Source organism: Pempheris klunzingeri, chromosome 16, assembly GCF_042242105.1.
Source record: "Pempheris klunzingeri isolate RE-2024b chromosome 16, fPemKlu1.hap1, whole genome shotgun sequence".
Classification (NCBI taxonomy): Eukaryota; Metazoa; Chordata; class Actinopteri; order Acropomatiformes; family Pempheridae; genus Pempheris; species Pempheris klunzingeri.
The window spans coordinates 21352060-21367347 of record NC_092027.1 but is presented as its reverse complement, the minus strand read 5'-3'; the positions used below and the strand labels follow the sequence as shown (position 1 = coordinate 21367347).

The 15288-nt window shown below is 45.3% G+C and overlaps 1 protein-coding gene across 1 annotated transcript; it reads right to left on the bottom strand.

The window, feature by feature from the left end:
• Positions 1–470: 470 nt before the first annotated feature.
• On the bottom strand, positions 471–14765 carry hivep3a (HIVEP zinc finger 3a). Its single transcript, XM_070846923.1, has 7 exons — positions 14625–14765; positions 10848–14540; positions 10027–10208; positions 6917–7092; positions 6749–6823; positions 3011–3633; positions 471–1016 (listed from the first exon to the last, which is right to left on the bottom strand). Exons 1-7 carry the CDS (start codon positions 14763–14765, stop codon positions 471–473), a joined length of 5436 nt encoding a protein of 1811 aa, XP_070703024.1.
• Between the last annotated feature and the right edge of the window lie 523 nt (positions 14766–15288).

The window sequence follows — 15288 nt, the reverse complement described above, 5'->3', positions numbered from 1 at the left end:
ATGACATTTCAAACCACGATCTTGACATAAAATTGCACTTCAAAATACTGGTCGGGGTGAATAAATATTTGTAGTACCTTTCTATATCCATTTTGGTAATACAGTACATTAACACAGCAATAGTATATTAGAGCTGTCAAAGGGGTTAATAGGGAAACTGATTAAAACTTTGTCTATTTTCATTCCAGCTGCTTTTGCATATAGTACAGAATTTGCATAATAGCACATAAATAAATTAACACCAATGACATCAAATGAGAGGGTAAAAAAAGATTTACAAAACATACTGCATATCTAACATAGTGTCTATATATATTATTCATATAATTACATAACAGCGTCATTCAGAAGCGGTGCTGAAGTGCTCTTTCCGTTTGTCCTCGCTCTCCAAGCCAGCGCCGTGTTTTTACAGCAGCCTCTGGTTTGTAGATTTCAGACTCTTGCACTGTCCCTTCAGACTCTCCCTCCTATCAGAGTTGTGTCTGGGAGGAAGGAGCCTTTTTTTGGCCTTGATTGGTCTCGGGGTAAACACACCTCTCTGTAACATGTGCGTCTGCGTTTACCTCCAGGTGCCTCGTCTCTGTGGCGGGACTCGACGGCTGTTGGCCGCCGAAGCATCCCTGACTCTGTCTGTGTGCTAGACGGTCCGATCTGCTGCTCCCGGACATTCCCCCTCGCACCTCGGGGTGCGGCGGGCTGGCTCGGCTGCCGGGTGACGCCTCTTTGAGGGTGTCCTGCCGCTGCAGCAGAGAGAACCTACCCTTTGGAGAGTCGAGTCTCCAGGATGTCCCCGTCCCCGTGGGGTTCGCTGTGGCTGTGGAGGGGCTGCTCACCAGGCTGTACAGAGGGAGGGCGGACCGCGGCTGGATCATGTGAATCCCCCCGATGGGAATCAGGAGGCTCGGGGCCCTGCCGGGCTGCTGGGAGTGCAGAGGGAGGTGACTCAGGAGGTTGTGGGCTCCCCGGGGCCGCGTGGGATGCGGGGCGATGTGGGTCACACCAACCTCATCCATGGACTACGACAAAACAAGATGAAATGAGACTCGAATGGTTCTGCTGGGGGAAACAAGGCATCAGCAAAATGAGCAGGACACAGTGAAGAACAGACAGGAGGGGCCACAGTTGGGTTTTTCAAGCGACGTGGTGAACAATGGCCCTAACTGTTGTCATCGTTGATGTCGATCAATAGCAGTGACTCAACGACCACTTGGCCTTGGTGCTGAGGAAAGAGCTTTTAAAAGCCCTGAGTTGGCGACCAGCAGTGAAACTAATTCCATCTCTGAAGATGTTTACTTCTGAAATAAATTAACCAATTATACCAAGAACATGTAGCTGGTGATCATGCTAATGTGTCCCGTGTGTCCGTGTGGGGGGGGAATTGAATGCCGTTGGATTGAATTGTAAAGACCTACAACCAGTCGGAGCAGCCGACCACGTGACGAATGTCAAACACATTTTCTCATCGACAGCTGTGAGTGCACAGCACAGACAAGAGACAAAGCAGCGTTACACTTTGCTAAGGTTAGCCACTATCAGCTGCTGGTCACAGCAGCCAAACCTGTGAGTGTGTTGAATTTGGCAACGGCGTGTTTCCTGGTTGATGGATTCAAGTTTTGCGTTGATTCCTCTTTCAAAACATAGAAGGACTTTGTTTAAGGTTAGCAAACAGCATGATTTTAATACTTGATCTTTGAAGCTGATACGGATATATCTGTGACCGTGATAACTTTTATTATGATAACTTATTATTTTTGAACGTGGCCATTGTTGCTTTTTATACATAGTTATATACACACATGTTTTTTTTCATATAATAACAGTACAGTCATAAGATATGTACCGGGTGGGATGTTCTCTGGTGGACAAACTATGTAACAGCATCGCCGTTTCTACATCCAACGCAGAACATTTGGCGCGCCTGTCTGGTCCTGAACACCTTGTTACTAATCTGCGTGCATACACAAAGATACGGATAATGTCAGTGATAAACTAAAGTGGGCTCATATCGCTTCAGTGTAAATTACAGAATTAGAATCGTGTGCAAAACATTTTTTGGAACATAATCAAATGACTAAAATTAGTAAATAAAAATGTGAGATGTGAGACAGGATATAGAGAAAGTCAAGTGTGGTACGATTCTAACCACAGTAGCGAGTCTATAGAGGGACATATACAGCGAGTACACATCAAATATTTAGGCGTATAAAAAATGGCTCCCTTTACCAAATACACCCAGTTTATAGACTTACTGCAGCTAACATGTCAACAGAAGGGTCTGAGTGCAGATGTGAAAAACAACCCTGTAGAGAACGTGAATTAGTACCTGCTCCTATGAGACCTATATTAGTGCGAGGAGGAAGCGGTGAGTTTACACCATAACATAACCACAAGTTTGGAATAGGCATGTGTTTTTTTTATTTTTTTATTTTATTAGGTGAACTGAGATATTCAACCACGCTGTTTTCGACATGTGGTTCCAATCTTTGGTGTTTAACAATCGGCCTGCTTCTCGTTTTATCAGCGGCTGCCCAGGGAAAACATGCTGTGTCTATTTGGGAGCTCTCCTGCAATATTTTAAGGTTCGGACCTGCAGGCTTGGTTTGAGTGATATAAAACAAGAGAGTTGCCTTTCCTTCCTTTTCCAATAAACGTGTGACTTTAAAATAACCTCATATGTACCAGTCTATCTATATTTGTTCTAGATGTTGACTTACTGGGATTTAACTGAGCCACACAAGATTAGCTTTGTGAGCCAAAAGCTGATTTATTTAAAACTGTAGGCTAAACTAACAGAGATGGATCAAGTCACAGGTGAGTGAAGACTGTGGTTTAAACAAAAGCCACATTTCTGACCAGTATTAATTATACACAGCAGCGAAAACAGAGCATCATGACGGATTCAGACGGAGATAAAAAAAAAACAATGGGTGGGTTAGGTAGAAAACTAACTAAAACGCTACAAAAGACGTTATGTCACCATGTTTTTGAGGCTGAAGCCGAAGTGACTCACCAGCCTTGCTGTAGACGGTCGGTCTCTCGGGTGAAGACAGGCGTGACACTGAGCAGAGGTGTCTGCCAGGGAGCTTGGAGGCCCAAAGGACTGCAGTCCATGGGACTGGACTATTACTGGAGACGGACCTCTAACAGGGGAGACTGGTCTCAGAGCAGAGGTGGAGACATGACAGCTGGATGGGGAGAGGGAGGAAGGGGGAGCAGGGGACAGGCGAGGCCTGGGCGACAGGCTGCGAGGCGAAGACGGCTCCCTCTGTGGAATCAGGGACGGAGCGCTTGGAGACTGGGAGCCTCCGGAGGACGCTGATGCCGAGGCGTCGAGGCGTCTGCGGGCAAACAGGGCCCTCCTGGCGCTGGCCGAGCTCCTCTGGGAGGAATCCTTGGGGGGAGGAGGGGCGGGTTGGCTGGGCTCAGGCTCCATCGGCTGGCCTCCTGGATGACGTCTCTCACTATCGGAGGGGGCAGCGTGAGAGCTGTCAGCCGCCTTGGACCTGTTGTCTTCATCACGCCTGCCGTCCTCATCCTTTGCACGGTCCTGTTCATCATCGTCACTTTTCACACGGTCAGAGAACCGATGATCTTTATGTGTATCTGGGTGGACTGAAGGTTGTTCACAGGCTCCTAGGACAGGGGGGAAAAAATCATTTCAACACATTTTGCTCGTTTTTCTTAGTGTAGCAGGCTGACAGCACCCAGTCATCTAGTGTACATCCAACACAGATGACCTCTTAATTCGGGCTATTTATTCTACCCAGTCAAGCGTACAACGCCGGTAGAAACACAATGTAAGTATCTCATTTTTGATCAAATCTAATTGTTATTTGAGTGTGACTTTCCTCACTGCAGCCATGTGTAGAGATAGCCGGTGAATAATGGGAGTGTACAGGTGTAGGCGGCCTGTGTTGTGGCCAGTTGGGAGCAGCCGAGCTACGTTTATTTCCCTGGGTGTAACCTACAAGAGCCTCTCCCATGTTTCTCCAGGCAAACCTTCTCCCACGTATTTTCCAATCATGTACACCCAAGATCTTGATATGTTGCTGACCAATATTTACATTTCCCTTCAGACAAAGTGACAAAGTATATGAGCAGACAGGATTAAGGCACTGTTTAAAGCTATTAATCAAGTCAAAGTCTCAGGTTCAGGTTAGAGCAGTGAGTGTAACTGTGGGTTGTCACCAATAAAAGGCCCGTTGATCATCCTCTAATCAGTGAATCAAATAAAGCCAAAAACATAATGTTATCTACTGTGTCGAGGGCATTATGAGTAAAAACATTTTGTAATATCCCTTTATATTCCCTGTTGTGGAAAAATTGAAATCACAAAAGTTTATGATATCTATCATAAGGGGAAGAAAATAAGGTGTTTGGAGATGCATCAGAAATTCTCCTTCAGCCTCCAAGCCCCCTCGTGGGCGGGCCATATATATGTTTGACTGACAGCTGAGTCGTCAAGGGCACCGAGCCTGAAGTCTCGGTCTGATCAGTTCACACGGCCTCCTGCAGAAGCAGCTTGATGTTCCTATGGTGAAACATCTCAAGACGTCTTTTTACTTTGTTGCTCTGGAAGCTGAATCATACGTACGATACAACTTTTCATCCACCCATTAATAACAATATAGTTTTGGATTATCATCTCATTACACACTAATACCAACATCATGGAAAACTGGACTGTGTGTAAAGGAGTGTGTGTTACCACGCGAGTCTCGACTCTCACTGCATGTTTTGGATGAAAAGATGTTTACTGGCACATGTTTTGAACGGCCAATCAGACAACTTCTGCTACCACATCATAATATCATCACAGTCTGACCAGTCACCATGATTAAAACAGTGACATAGCTGCTGACAGCTGATCCCAGCGCTGTGCGGGCCAAGAACTCATCTAGTTAGTGAATCTATGAACAAGTAGTCCACGTGTGTCCGACTGCTGTAGAACAAAGTCTCTGGTGTTGCTCCAGCTCTGCCTGTCCATCATGCTGTATACTATATCATAAATCTGATGACTAGAACGTGACTATTGCTGCCTTCATTCATCATTATTATAATAATCATTATTATTATAATTTATATAATACATCTCCTCATTCTGAGTGTACATGTTGTTATATATCATTGTTGGTAGTAGTATTAGTATTAGTATTATATAACACATCTCCTCACTCTGAAGGTACACGTTGTTATATATTATTATTATTATTAGTAGTGGTATTATTTGTATCATTATTATTATTATTATTATAATATGGTACATCTCCTCACTCTGAGTGTACATGTTGTTATATGTTATTATTGTTGGTAGTAGTAGTAGTGGTAGTAGTATTATTGGTATTATATAGTACAGCGCCTTACTATGATTGTGCATGTTGTTATATATTTTTATTAGTAGTGGTATTATTGTTATTATTATTATTATTATTATAAGACTCTGGACTCACCTGGTGCAGTAATTTACCTCTGTGTAATAATTTGTAATAATAATTTTTAATACATCTTTTTTTTTATTCATACTTTTATATATTTATATTTTACTTTGTGTTTGAAGTTTATTCTTATTCTTATTCTTTTGGAGCTGTGTGTAACAAAAAGCAATTTCCCCCTGGGGATTATTAAAGTAATTCTGATTCTAGTGGAACTCTGGTTATGACATGGGAAGTTGTGTACATGAGAAGCTTGGTGCTCAAATGGTAATGTCACGAGAACACCTTTGCCAGGTAACGCTGCTAGGCAACGAGGTCCCTGCTTTTGCAGCCATTACTTACAGCTAAAGTCTAGAAGTCACTGAGGCTAACTATTTAGCTAGCTAGTTAGTCAGCAGGTAACTTAACTTAAGTCAGTGGAGGAAATGTGATGTCGGGAATATCAACATTTCAACACATTACAATACACACTGTTGCCCATAAAGTTGGAATAATTGTTCAATACCCCCAATTTAGTTAAAGCCTGAATACACAGTTTGCAAAGGTTCGTTGTGGTTTAAGTTTCACTGTGATATGTTTATCAAGAATAAATCACATTGTCACAATCATTTCATGAGAAGAGGTAAAAAACATTTGATTCCAACTTTATGGACAACAGTGTATTAACATACCATCCACTGAATAATTAACTTGGCCTCCAACATAAAATTTCCACTTCCGAAGTCATGGATAGCACAAGAGGGATGTGTTCACCTGGACCCTTATCGTGAACACTGTAAACATGACTGCATTTGATGAGTGGACAGAGGGTATTTGTTTGGTCGCTCGATAAACAAACCAATGTGCAACACAAGACAGCTTCATGTTCATGGACAAGTAGACCTTAACCAGAAAGCTAACAAGAGTCCTGCAGAATGACGGATTTTTGGAGGCCAACTCGGTAGTTAGCATTGTCGCGGTTCCCTCCACCAAAAAGTCAATGGGATTTTTCCATTGGATTTAGGATTATCACAGAAAATAAGCACAGCTTCACATAACTTCAGCTTCGCCACCACTCAGCTGCACAACAATATGAAAAAAACTACAATTGAAAAATACTATAAATTGATAAATATACAAGTTGGAACGTTTTAGTTATGTAATAGTTTGCAAGAGTTAGCAGGTCAGTATGAGTTTGTACACAACTAGAGGCTGTCGAGGTGGGACATGGAGCAGATGAGTTTTCTGTGTTCTGCGTGATGATGCACTGACTCTTTCATAGAGGTATTAAAAAGAAGTTATAAGGCACGTAGACAAAAATAAACAACACAGCATACCTTCATCTGTGCCATCTGGGTAACAATGGGGTTCTTTTCCATGTGCCTTTGAAATCAAGTGTTCAGTGAGGCCTCCTGTGAAATACAAAAGAAAGGCTGAGCACATTCTGGATGCACAGACATCACAAGTGTTTTTAAAAATACATATTTTTCACTGCCTACCTTTACTTTTGGCTTTGAAAGAAACGTTACAGTGTTTACAGTTATACGGTGGTGATCCTGCGATGCAATGGGCACACTTCTGCAGCACACTGGTGTCTTTGAGGAGGAATCCACAGTCCTCACTCTGGCACTTCCCTCCGCCGTCGCCATGCATGAGAGCATACTTCTCATTTGATCTGTAGGTGTGAAGAGAGTGAGAGGGTTCAGTTTCATCCTCAGAGCGTTTCCCTGTCAGTTGTCTGTTGATGCTTCTCCTCTCAGGATGATGGTCACAATCAATATGAGTGTAACTGGAGCTGACAGACAGGCTGCAGGCCCTTTAGCACCTGTAAGCAGCTTTTTAGTGCCTGTATTTATCCAGGGTAAGTACGCTATCTGTTGGGCCATTACTACACAGTGAGCTCACACTGTGAGCTGCTGCAGCTGGGCCCGGGGTCCACCCCTTCATGTACACTGAGGGTCCCTCAGCGAGGCACCCACTTGAGCTTCAACAGAGCAGCTTTCATAAGCCAAAACCAGACCCCCCCCCCCCCTCTCTCTCCCTCCGCCACCCCCTCCCACTGCCTTATAACCCCATCACAGCTCACACCACCACCGAGTCCAAACAAGGGGGAGCCTACGATGCGGCCCAAGGTCTGGGGTTTGCTGTGGCTAGCCAATAAAAACAGGCCAGAGAGGGAGGGAAACCCTGGCCCAGACCAGCTGCTGCTCCAAATAAGCATGAAAAAACACAGAAAATGAAAACACATTCCTACGACAAACAACCCTTCTGATTATAATCAGCTGGTTTTTCTTCTATTTTCACCGCGGGCGTCACGGCTGCATGAACTCGACAGGTATCGTAAACCGTGGCTCTTACGGTATTGAAAACTTGCACGTTAATGAAGGAGGAACACAATGCCGTCACGCCGGGACACAGCTGCATTCAGGGGCTTTTCGTGCAGCACATATTCACACCAAAGATGTGAGTCTAGGTGCCCTTGCCATCCCCCTGTGCCAACATGAAAAAAAATGGCAATGTTCGACTACCGTGCTGCCTCAGGGCTTTTTGTCCCTCAGACAGACTGAACAGACAGAGAGGGAGCGAGCGAGCAGGCGTGAGGATGACTCACTCTTTTAGGAAGGCTGTGATGAGCGTCAACATGAGTCACAACAGGGATTTGTTCACAGACACACTCCCAAACCAAAAAGAGACACACAGATGGCACCTCCTTACACTCTCCTGCATGGCATCACAGCAGTGTTTATTTCGGATGGCTACCAGAAGTACTGAGCGTGTCTGGTTCAACCTCGCTGCAAATTAATTTGAGAAGAGCCAGTGATTGCTGTTCTTGTTAACTTTTTTAGTACGGCTTAAATGTCTGATCTCTGACTATTGCTTTAATTTGTTCGAATAACAAACATGGAGGGGGTAACCACACCACAAGGGTGACCCAGGCTATGAGGCTGGGACCAGGATGCTTTCATAAAAGCTGGTTTTTGCAAATAATTCAGTCAATATATGACCTGGAATGACACATGGCCAAAGGGATACTAAAATGCATGATGTATTTAAAACAAACCCACAACAGAGGTTGGTTCAAACACTGATGCATGACAGTTCATTAATGACGCATGTATACAAAGTGTATACAATGTACAATACAAAGTATAGTTCAGCTGATTCTCCTCACATGTTAACCAGCCCAACTCGTACCTAACCCTCCGACATCCTCACTTGCAGAAGCTCAGCTCAGTGCTGCTGCCTCTCTCGCCTCCATATTGGCCTCTTACCACCTCTCCATACAAGGCACGAGTGCTTCAGTAATAATAGGCAATAAGTGGAATGAATAGATATTAAGTTAGAGGGCTCCAAACAAAGCTATGCCGTTAAGTCCATTATGACTACCAGAAGACCCCAGTTATAAACAAGAGGGATCTTAATGATCAGTTATGATGTTAGAGAACATTTATTTATTCCTTAATAGGCCAGAAAGAGAGAGACAGCTACCTAGCAGTAGCTAACTGGGCTATCGAGGCAATGAAAGAACAACACTTGGGTGCAACTTGCCCCAGAGCACCAATGTCCTGGCCTGATATTTGAATTCAATCAATATATCTGTTCAGCAGGACAGGCAAATAGGAATTTATCTATTTATTTACTAATAAAAAAGGGCACTTTTCCCTCGAGGGGGCCAAAGGGCAGGCGCTTTGAGTTCTATCTACGCACGTGGCATTGTGCTTATGCCATTGCCAATTACCAAAAAAATAACAACTCCATAAGCAAAGTTCATAGTTAGTTTTAATTCCGTATTTTGAACAGTGGTTAAACTGCATGCTGGATGTTTGAGGTGTCCTGTCATAAAGTTTTAATAGACACCTGCCAGCCAATCAGGAACAAGTATTTCCATGGCAATGACAAAAAAATGAAGACTTTCTGCCAGCTTATAGTAAGATACAGTTGGCATCTGACCAACTCATCCAATTACACCTTAGAAATATTATCAGTGGGATGCAGGAGTTAGACTTTATCGCTATAAACCTAATGGCCTATATTTTCTACTCATTCCATTGGTGTCAGTGTTAGAGAATGAAACATGCTGCTGCTCCATGTGAATGGCTGCGATGGTTGGTGTAAATGAATCTCTGCGGGCACAAAGGAAGCTAGGTAGTTTCCTGGCTTCAGCCCCTCAACAGACGGGCTCTGTTGGTGCAGACGGCCAACCCTTGGCCTCTCCAACATGGTGGACAGACAACAGTTTCCACAACATGCCACAATATATGACGCAAGCCCTAAACACAGTTCGTAATGAGGTACATGAGATTTAACGCTGTAAATATAGACAATGTGTCACAAGTAGACTTGTGTTGTCGATGTTATCAGCTAATGTTCTAATTGATCTTGACAGTGCTGAGCTGTCATGTTTGGAAGCCAATATCTGTCAATGTGTTTCATAATAATGAAAAGATTTCTCAAATTTTCAGAAAGTTTCTCATTATTTTGAGATACTAGGTCAATATTTTGAGAAACGGAGCCATTGCTTTGAAAATGTTTCACATTATAATGACTAACAGGATCTTTATTCTTCCATTACATAGGAAGAAATGGGTTTCCACACTTATGGGTTCATACTCACCCCGTCTCAGAGATCCAAACTTGGGGAGGTTGAGTACTTTTGGAGCATGATTGTACTTCCTCCTCCTGCTTCTTCTCCTCTTCCTCCCTCTCCTCTTTCCTCTTCGACCTGTTGTCGCCCGCTGGCTGCTGTCCCTTCCTTGTCTCCTCATTGTCTCTGCAGTACGGCTGGCTGTTGTAGACCTACACTCGAAAGAGACATGGGCAAATTCACCAACTCTGCTCCAGAATGCCCAGGGAGACAAAAATTGGGAATTCTCATTGAAAGCGTTTAATGGCACTTATTAAAGCACATGTATTTTTTAACTTTGGGTGTCATCACAAATATTTAATGCTCAGGTCATAAACATAAATTTAGTGTCAGCGTTAGCACATAGTGTAGCAAAATATATTTCTTGCCATTTTGGGAATTGAGGTAACCGTAATAATTGCAAAGATACAATCTTGAAACGCCCACAAACCCTTTGCACACCTTCTGTACTGAGTGCACCAGAGGAGAGAGCAAGGAGGATGTTATGCTTACATACTGAGAATGTAAACCAAGCCATGAAGACCCCTGAACCAATTTAAGATTAATTTTACAGGACGCCTTAAGTTTGACTGCCAACCATCTCAATATAGCAGCTTGCTGTTAAAAGGGAGCTCACACCCACCTAGCCTCTTATGTCATCTACCCTGTCTCAGATTTCTACGCCCCTCTACATATTGATCTACCTAGTCAATGTGTAATCCCTCGGAATTCTCTTGCAGTGGTCAATTTACGTACAGTGCAATCGAACAGATTTTCAGACATTTGCAACCAGTTTTTAGTGTTGTAATTACCTCAGTGGAGCATGGTCGTCTGTTGTCCTCTTGCTCCATTGACTCAGTTGTGCTGACTGACATGGGGGACATAGTGTAGATGGAAGGACTGAGCCTCTGCTTACAGTGCAGCAGGGAGAGAGCCGTCTTGCTGGAGAGGCCAGGTGGGTTGGGGTCATGGCCACTTGTGGACCACGATGAATACACTGAGGGCTTCTGTTCGTCCAGGGTGGAAGGGTTGGGTTTAATGTAGTTCAAATAGCACCAGCTATTACAGGTGCTGGACAGCAGCCTGGGGAATGATGGTCCAATTTGTGTGATAGGAGAACAAATGGTGGGTAGACATAACTTATTCTCTGTTTGCAGCTCCTGATTGCATGTGTCCACCGATGCCTTGTCAACACATCTTCCCTCCCTCTCCTCCTCTTCTTTAACTCGTTTCTGCTGTTGCTGTAACTCGGGCAGGATCTCTATGCTGTTTGAAGGGGAAAGCATCCGCTTGTTGCTCCCTGAGCCTGATGTCTTCAGGCCATTGTCAGACCACAGTTGAGCGTCTCTATGGTCTCTGTATTCAGCTGTTGGGATTCCTATGTTGTGTGAAACAGCATCAAGCTTCTCCAGGGGCCTGGGGGAGGGGGACTGAGACAATGTGGTGTATATGGCACATGCTAGGGTGAGTGTGTCCGTTTGGAGACGTACTGCTACTGCTGGAGATGTGACTGGCCTCAGTAATTCCAGACTGGAAGTGATGTGAGGGACAGTATGCTGGATGTCAGAGTGACTTACTTGAACCTCTGAGTAATCATCATGTAATAAGGGAATCTCTAGCTTCAGCCCTGTAGACATGGGGAGGTAGCGAGCTCTGGCTGCCCCCAATGGTCCATGTGTAGGATAGGGCTGCGGTGCTGGAGGAGGAGGGGGCTGCCCTGTCTGGATGTGTGAGACTTCTTGTTTTACAGGATCCACGGATGGGCAGTGAGTAAGGGGGAGTTGGGCTTCTGTGCTGCCTTTCAACAGAATATTTTGACTGAGTTTCCACTGTACTGGATTCTGCAAGACTGTGTCACCTGATAAAGGAGAAGTAGGGGACCTACTGCAGTACACAGAAGTTGGGCTTGCTTGAGAGGATGTGCTCAGGCTGATATGTTCAGGACCACAGCTCGTTATAGTACACTGCTCCTCCTCCTCCTCATCTGGGTCTCTGATAGCAGTGTGTCTCATAAGGAGGCATTTTCTTCTTTCCCTCCAGCCAACTGCAGACCGCTCAGGAGACAGACAACTGTAGTCAAAAGACTTGCTGCGGGTCTCAGCCATCTGGACACTCGGTTGTGGGTCATGAGGTGCCTGCTCAGATGCTGAGCGCCTCATCTCTCTGTGTGGATGTACCCCAGGCACTGTCAACATGTGAGGAGCTCTTGATCTCCTCGGTGGTGCTGATGTTGCCATCTCCAAGTCTGGCCGATTTGACTCTTCAAAGGATGTGGAACGACTGGATGCATAAGACGCGCTACTGTCCTGACTAGGGCTGTGGGGCAGAGATATAGAGTCAAAACTGGATTCCCCAGAAGACTGGGCAGCCTCGGCTAGACGTAAGCGCTTCTTCTTTGGGGGAAGCTTCTCAATAGGAAGCTGGGCCAGAGAGGGACTTCTCTGAGGCCACTGAAATTCATCAGGTTTCTCTGAATGTTTTACGGTGGTGGCTGGCTCTAGAGAGGTCTCCGCGCTCATGTTGGAATCCTCTGTGACCATTATTTCTGGAACCTGTACACTGTGTTGGCGGACCAGCTTTCGGGATGCTAGTTTTGTTGATTTTTGGGGTTGTTTCTGAGGCACCAGTTGATATTCTTCATGAGGTGGAGAGTTTTTTGTTGCCTCAGTGCCTTGATTCTCATTGCACAGAGATTCTTGTTTTTCAAAGGAACTAGTATGTTGGATTACTGAACAGGTTTGCAGCGTCGGCCTTCTGGGACCCTCATAAGCTACATTGCTATCATCTTTACACTGACCTGACAGGAGGGCAGGGGAGGGTAATGAAGGAGAAGAGGGGTCATCAAATTCAAAACTCTCTTCTTTCCTTCTCTTGCGCATTGCTGAGGATCCTGCTCTGGCTGCATGGTTAATTAACTGTGAGCACTCCATTTGACTAATTACCACCTCATTTCTGGGATGATGAGCTAAGCACAGGCTTTGCTTGTGTTTCTTATAACCCTCCCAATCTTTGCATCCAGTGCCACAGGCCTCACACTCATATGGCTGCGGTTGAGTTTGCTTGTGGTCAGGCACAGTGGTTATGCTGTCAGGGTAAAATGAATGAGATCCCTCATATTCCTCTTTTGTAAGTTCAGCACCAAGTGGGATTTCAATAGCAGGCTGCCGTCTTAACATCCCATAACGACGGGATGCCTGCCTTTCGGAAGGCTGTCGTTCATCAAAGGATTGACTTAGGCGGAATTTACTGAGTCCACCACTGGAGGCGTCAAATGAACTAGCTGCAGATGGCATTGAGTGACTTCTCACCAGAGGGGCGGTGGATGTTTGGCCAGCTGGCTGCTCCACATTTAGGGATGGATGATGAAATTTTTCACATGGAACTCCCATGGTGATGGAGCCACTGTTTTTATAGCCCAGATCTCCAGCTTTAGGGCTATGAATAAGTGGTTCTTTCATAGATGAACTCTTTTGCGACTCTGAACTATTCTTTCTAGAGAGTGAGAACCTCCTTGGCTTTACACTGTCGATTTTACTGGTGTCCACAACCGCCTCGTTGATGGTGATGAGTTTGGTGATATGGTCGATGACCTGCTTCTTGGGGACCGTGAATGGGATACTCTTGTCCTCCTGACCAGAGGGCTGCTGGTTGTGGTGCCGAGACATCCTCTGTAGGTGTCCGAGACGTCCATACTTGCCGAGGATGATCTCTGCATAGCTTTTGGCACTTGTGTTAGGAGGGCTGTCCTGTGATTGCTCAGTACTTTCAGAGCGAGAAAAATAACCAGACTCTGTGCTGCCTTTACTCCCTAAAATTAGAGATGAGGTCTTTTCATCAGAAGAGTCTCGAGGACCATGTTTTCCCCTACTGAGACGCAGGGCCAGTCTCTTTTTCACTGCGTAGGAGTCGTCATTTACTCCACTGCAATCTTTGGCCCTGTCTGTTTCATAACTCTTGATTGAGGCTACACTGCCTTGTCTCTCTGTATGGGAAGATGCTGATGATAGCTGTCTGCCTTCATCCTCTGACTCAGTCACTTGCTCCTCTAAAGATTTGGGCTCCCCGAGTGCTAGACCTGCCTTCACCCTGTGTGTATGCGATTTGCGGTGTTTGTACAGGTTACTCTTGGTCTTAAAAGAGAAGCCACATGGGGCACAGGGATAGGGTCTTTCGCCTGTGTGGGAGCGAATATGTTTCTGCAGGACACTAGGCTTTGCACATGCACGGCCACAGTAGGTGCAGACATATTTGCCTGGTCTCTGAGGCTTACGCTCACGTTTTTGCTTTGGGGTCCCCTCCTGGGTTTCCCGTTTTGACTCTGTGGGGCTACCTGCTGAGGAAGGTGGGACTCCCGGTGACAAATTAGAAGCTGTGGTTGCTTTTGTTGCCTCTTGTTTGTGTTCCAGCGCTGTATCTGAGTCGATGCTCTGCCGCTGGTGCCTGAGACGTTTACGCTCAGGATGCTGTCTTTTGGACTGTTTGGGTTGCTGTTGTGTGCATTGGGGCTTCGGGGAGCCAGTTTTCTGTTGCTGTTGCGTGCCATGGGGCTTTGGGGATCCAGTTTTCTGTTGCTGTTGCGTGCCATGGGCCTTCGGGGATCCAGTTTTCTGTTGCTGATGGGGCTGGGAGGGAGACTTCGGCTGCGGGCCTCGGTGAGGAGACTCTGGTTGACAATGCTCTTGACCTCCGGACTGCTCCCCAGTCGTCAGGCGACTATGCAAGGCCTCCATAAAATGGAAGGACAGCCTCAGGTAGACAAGTGGGATGCGTCTGCCTGCACCAGGCTACAGAGTTCAAGCCAAATCATGAACTGGATAATGGGTTGTGAGTGAAAGTGAGTGAATTCTATCAAATTACATCCACTTTAGCTGACTTTCAGGCTTCATCATTTTCACTTGTTTTGCGTAAACTTTATTCCTTGACAGCAGAATGATGCCATCAAATGTAGAACGGCGGCATCAAAGAATGCAGCTGCGATTTGTCATGTGCTATGGAGGAAGTCCTCTGCCAGGCTGACCTTAAGTATCCCATCATGAAGCACTCAGCCAGTCTTGCTGCCACACACTTTGATGCTCAGCTGACTCAGTTGGATATAGGATTCTTCTTTCTCCTCAGCATTAAAGATCTGTAAAAACAAACAGCTCATTATACAGAATATAGTGCAAACAATTCAACTTCGAGACACAGTCAATCCTTTGACCCCCCGCTCGCCAAATATAGATATTTATGTTTCATGTGTTACATAATAACTGT

What these genes read in the sequence shown, in the direction of transcription:
- hivep3a (XM_070846923.1), bottom strand. Translation starts at nt 14,765, where the DNA reads ATGGAGGCCTTGCATAGTCGCCTGACGACTGGGGAGCAGTCCGGAGGT. An exon ending in AGAAAACTGGATCCCCGAAG is followed by an intron (nt 14,541 to 14,624) that starts GCCCATGGCACG and finishes GGCTCCCCGAAG; the next exon opens with CCCCAATGCACACAACAGCA. An exon ending in CGTTTCTTTCAAAGCCAAAA is followed by an intron (nt 6,824 to 6,916) that starts GTAAAGGTAGGC and finishes TGTATTTCACAG; the next exon opens with GAGGCCTCACTGAACACTTG.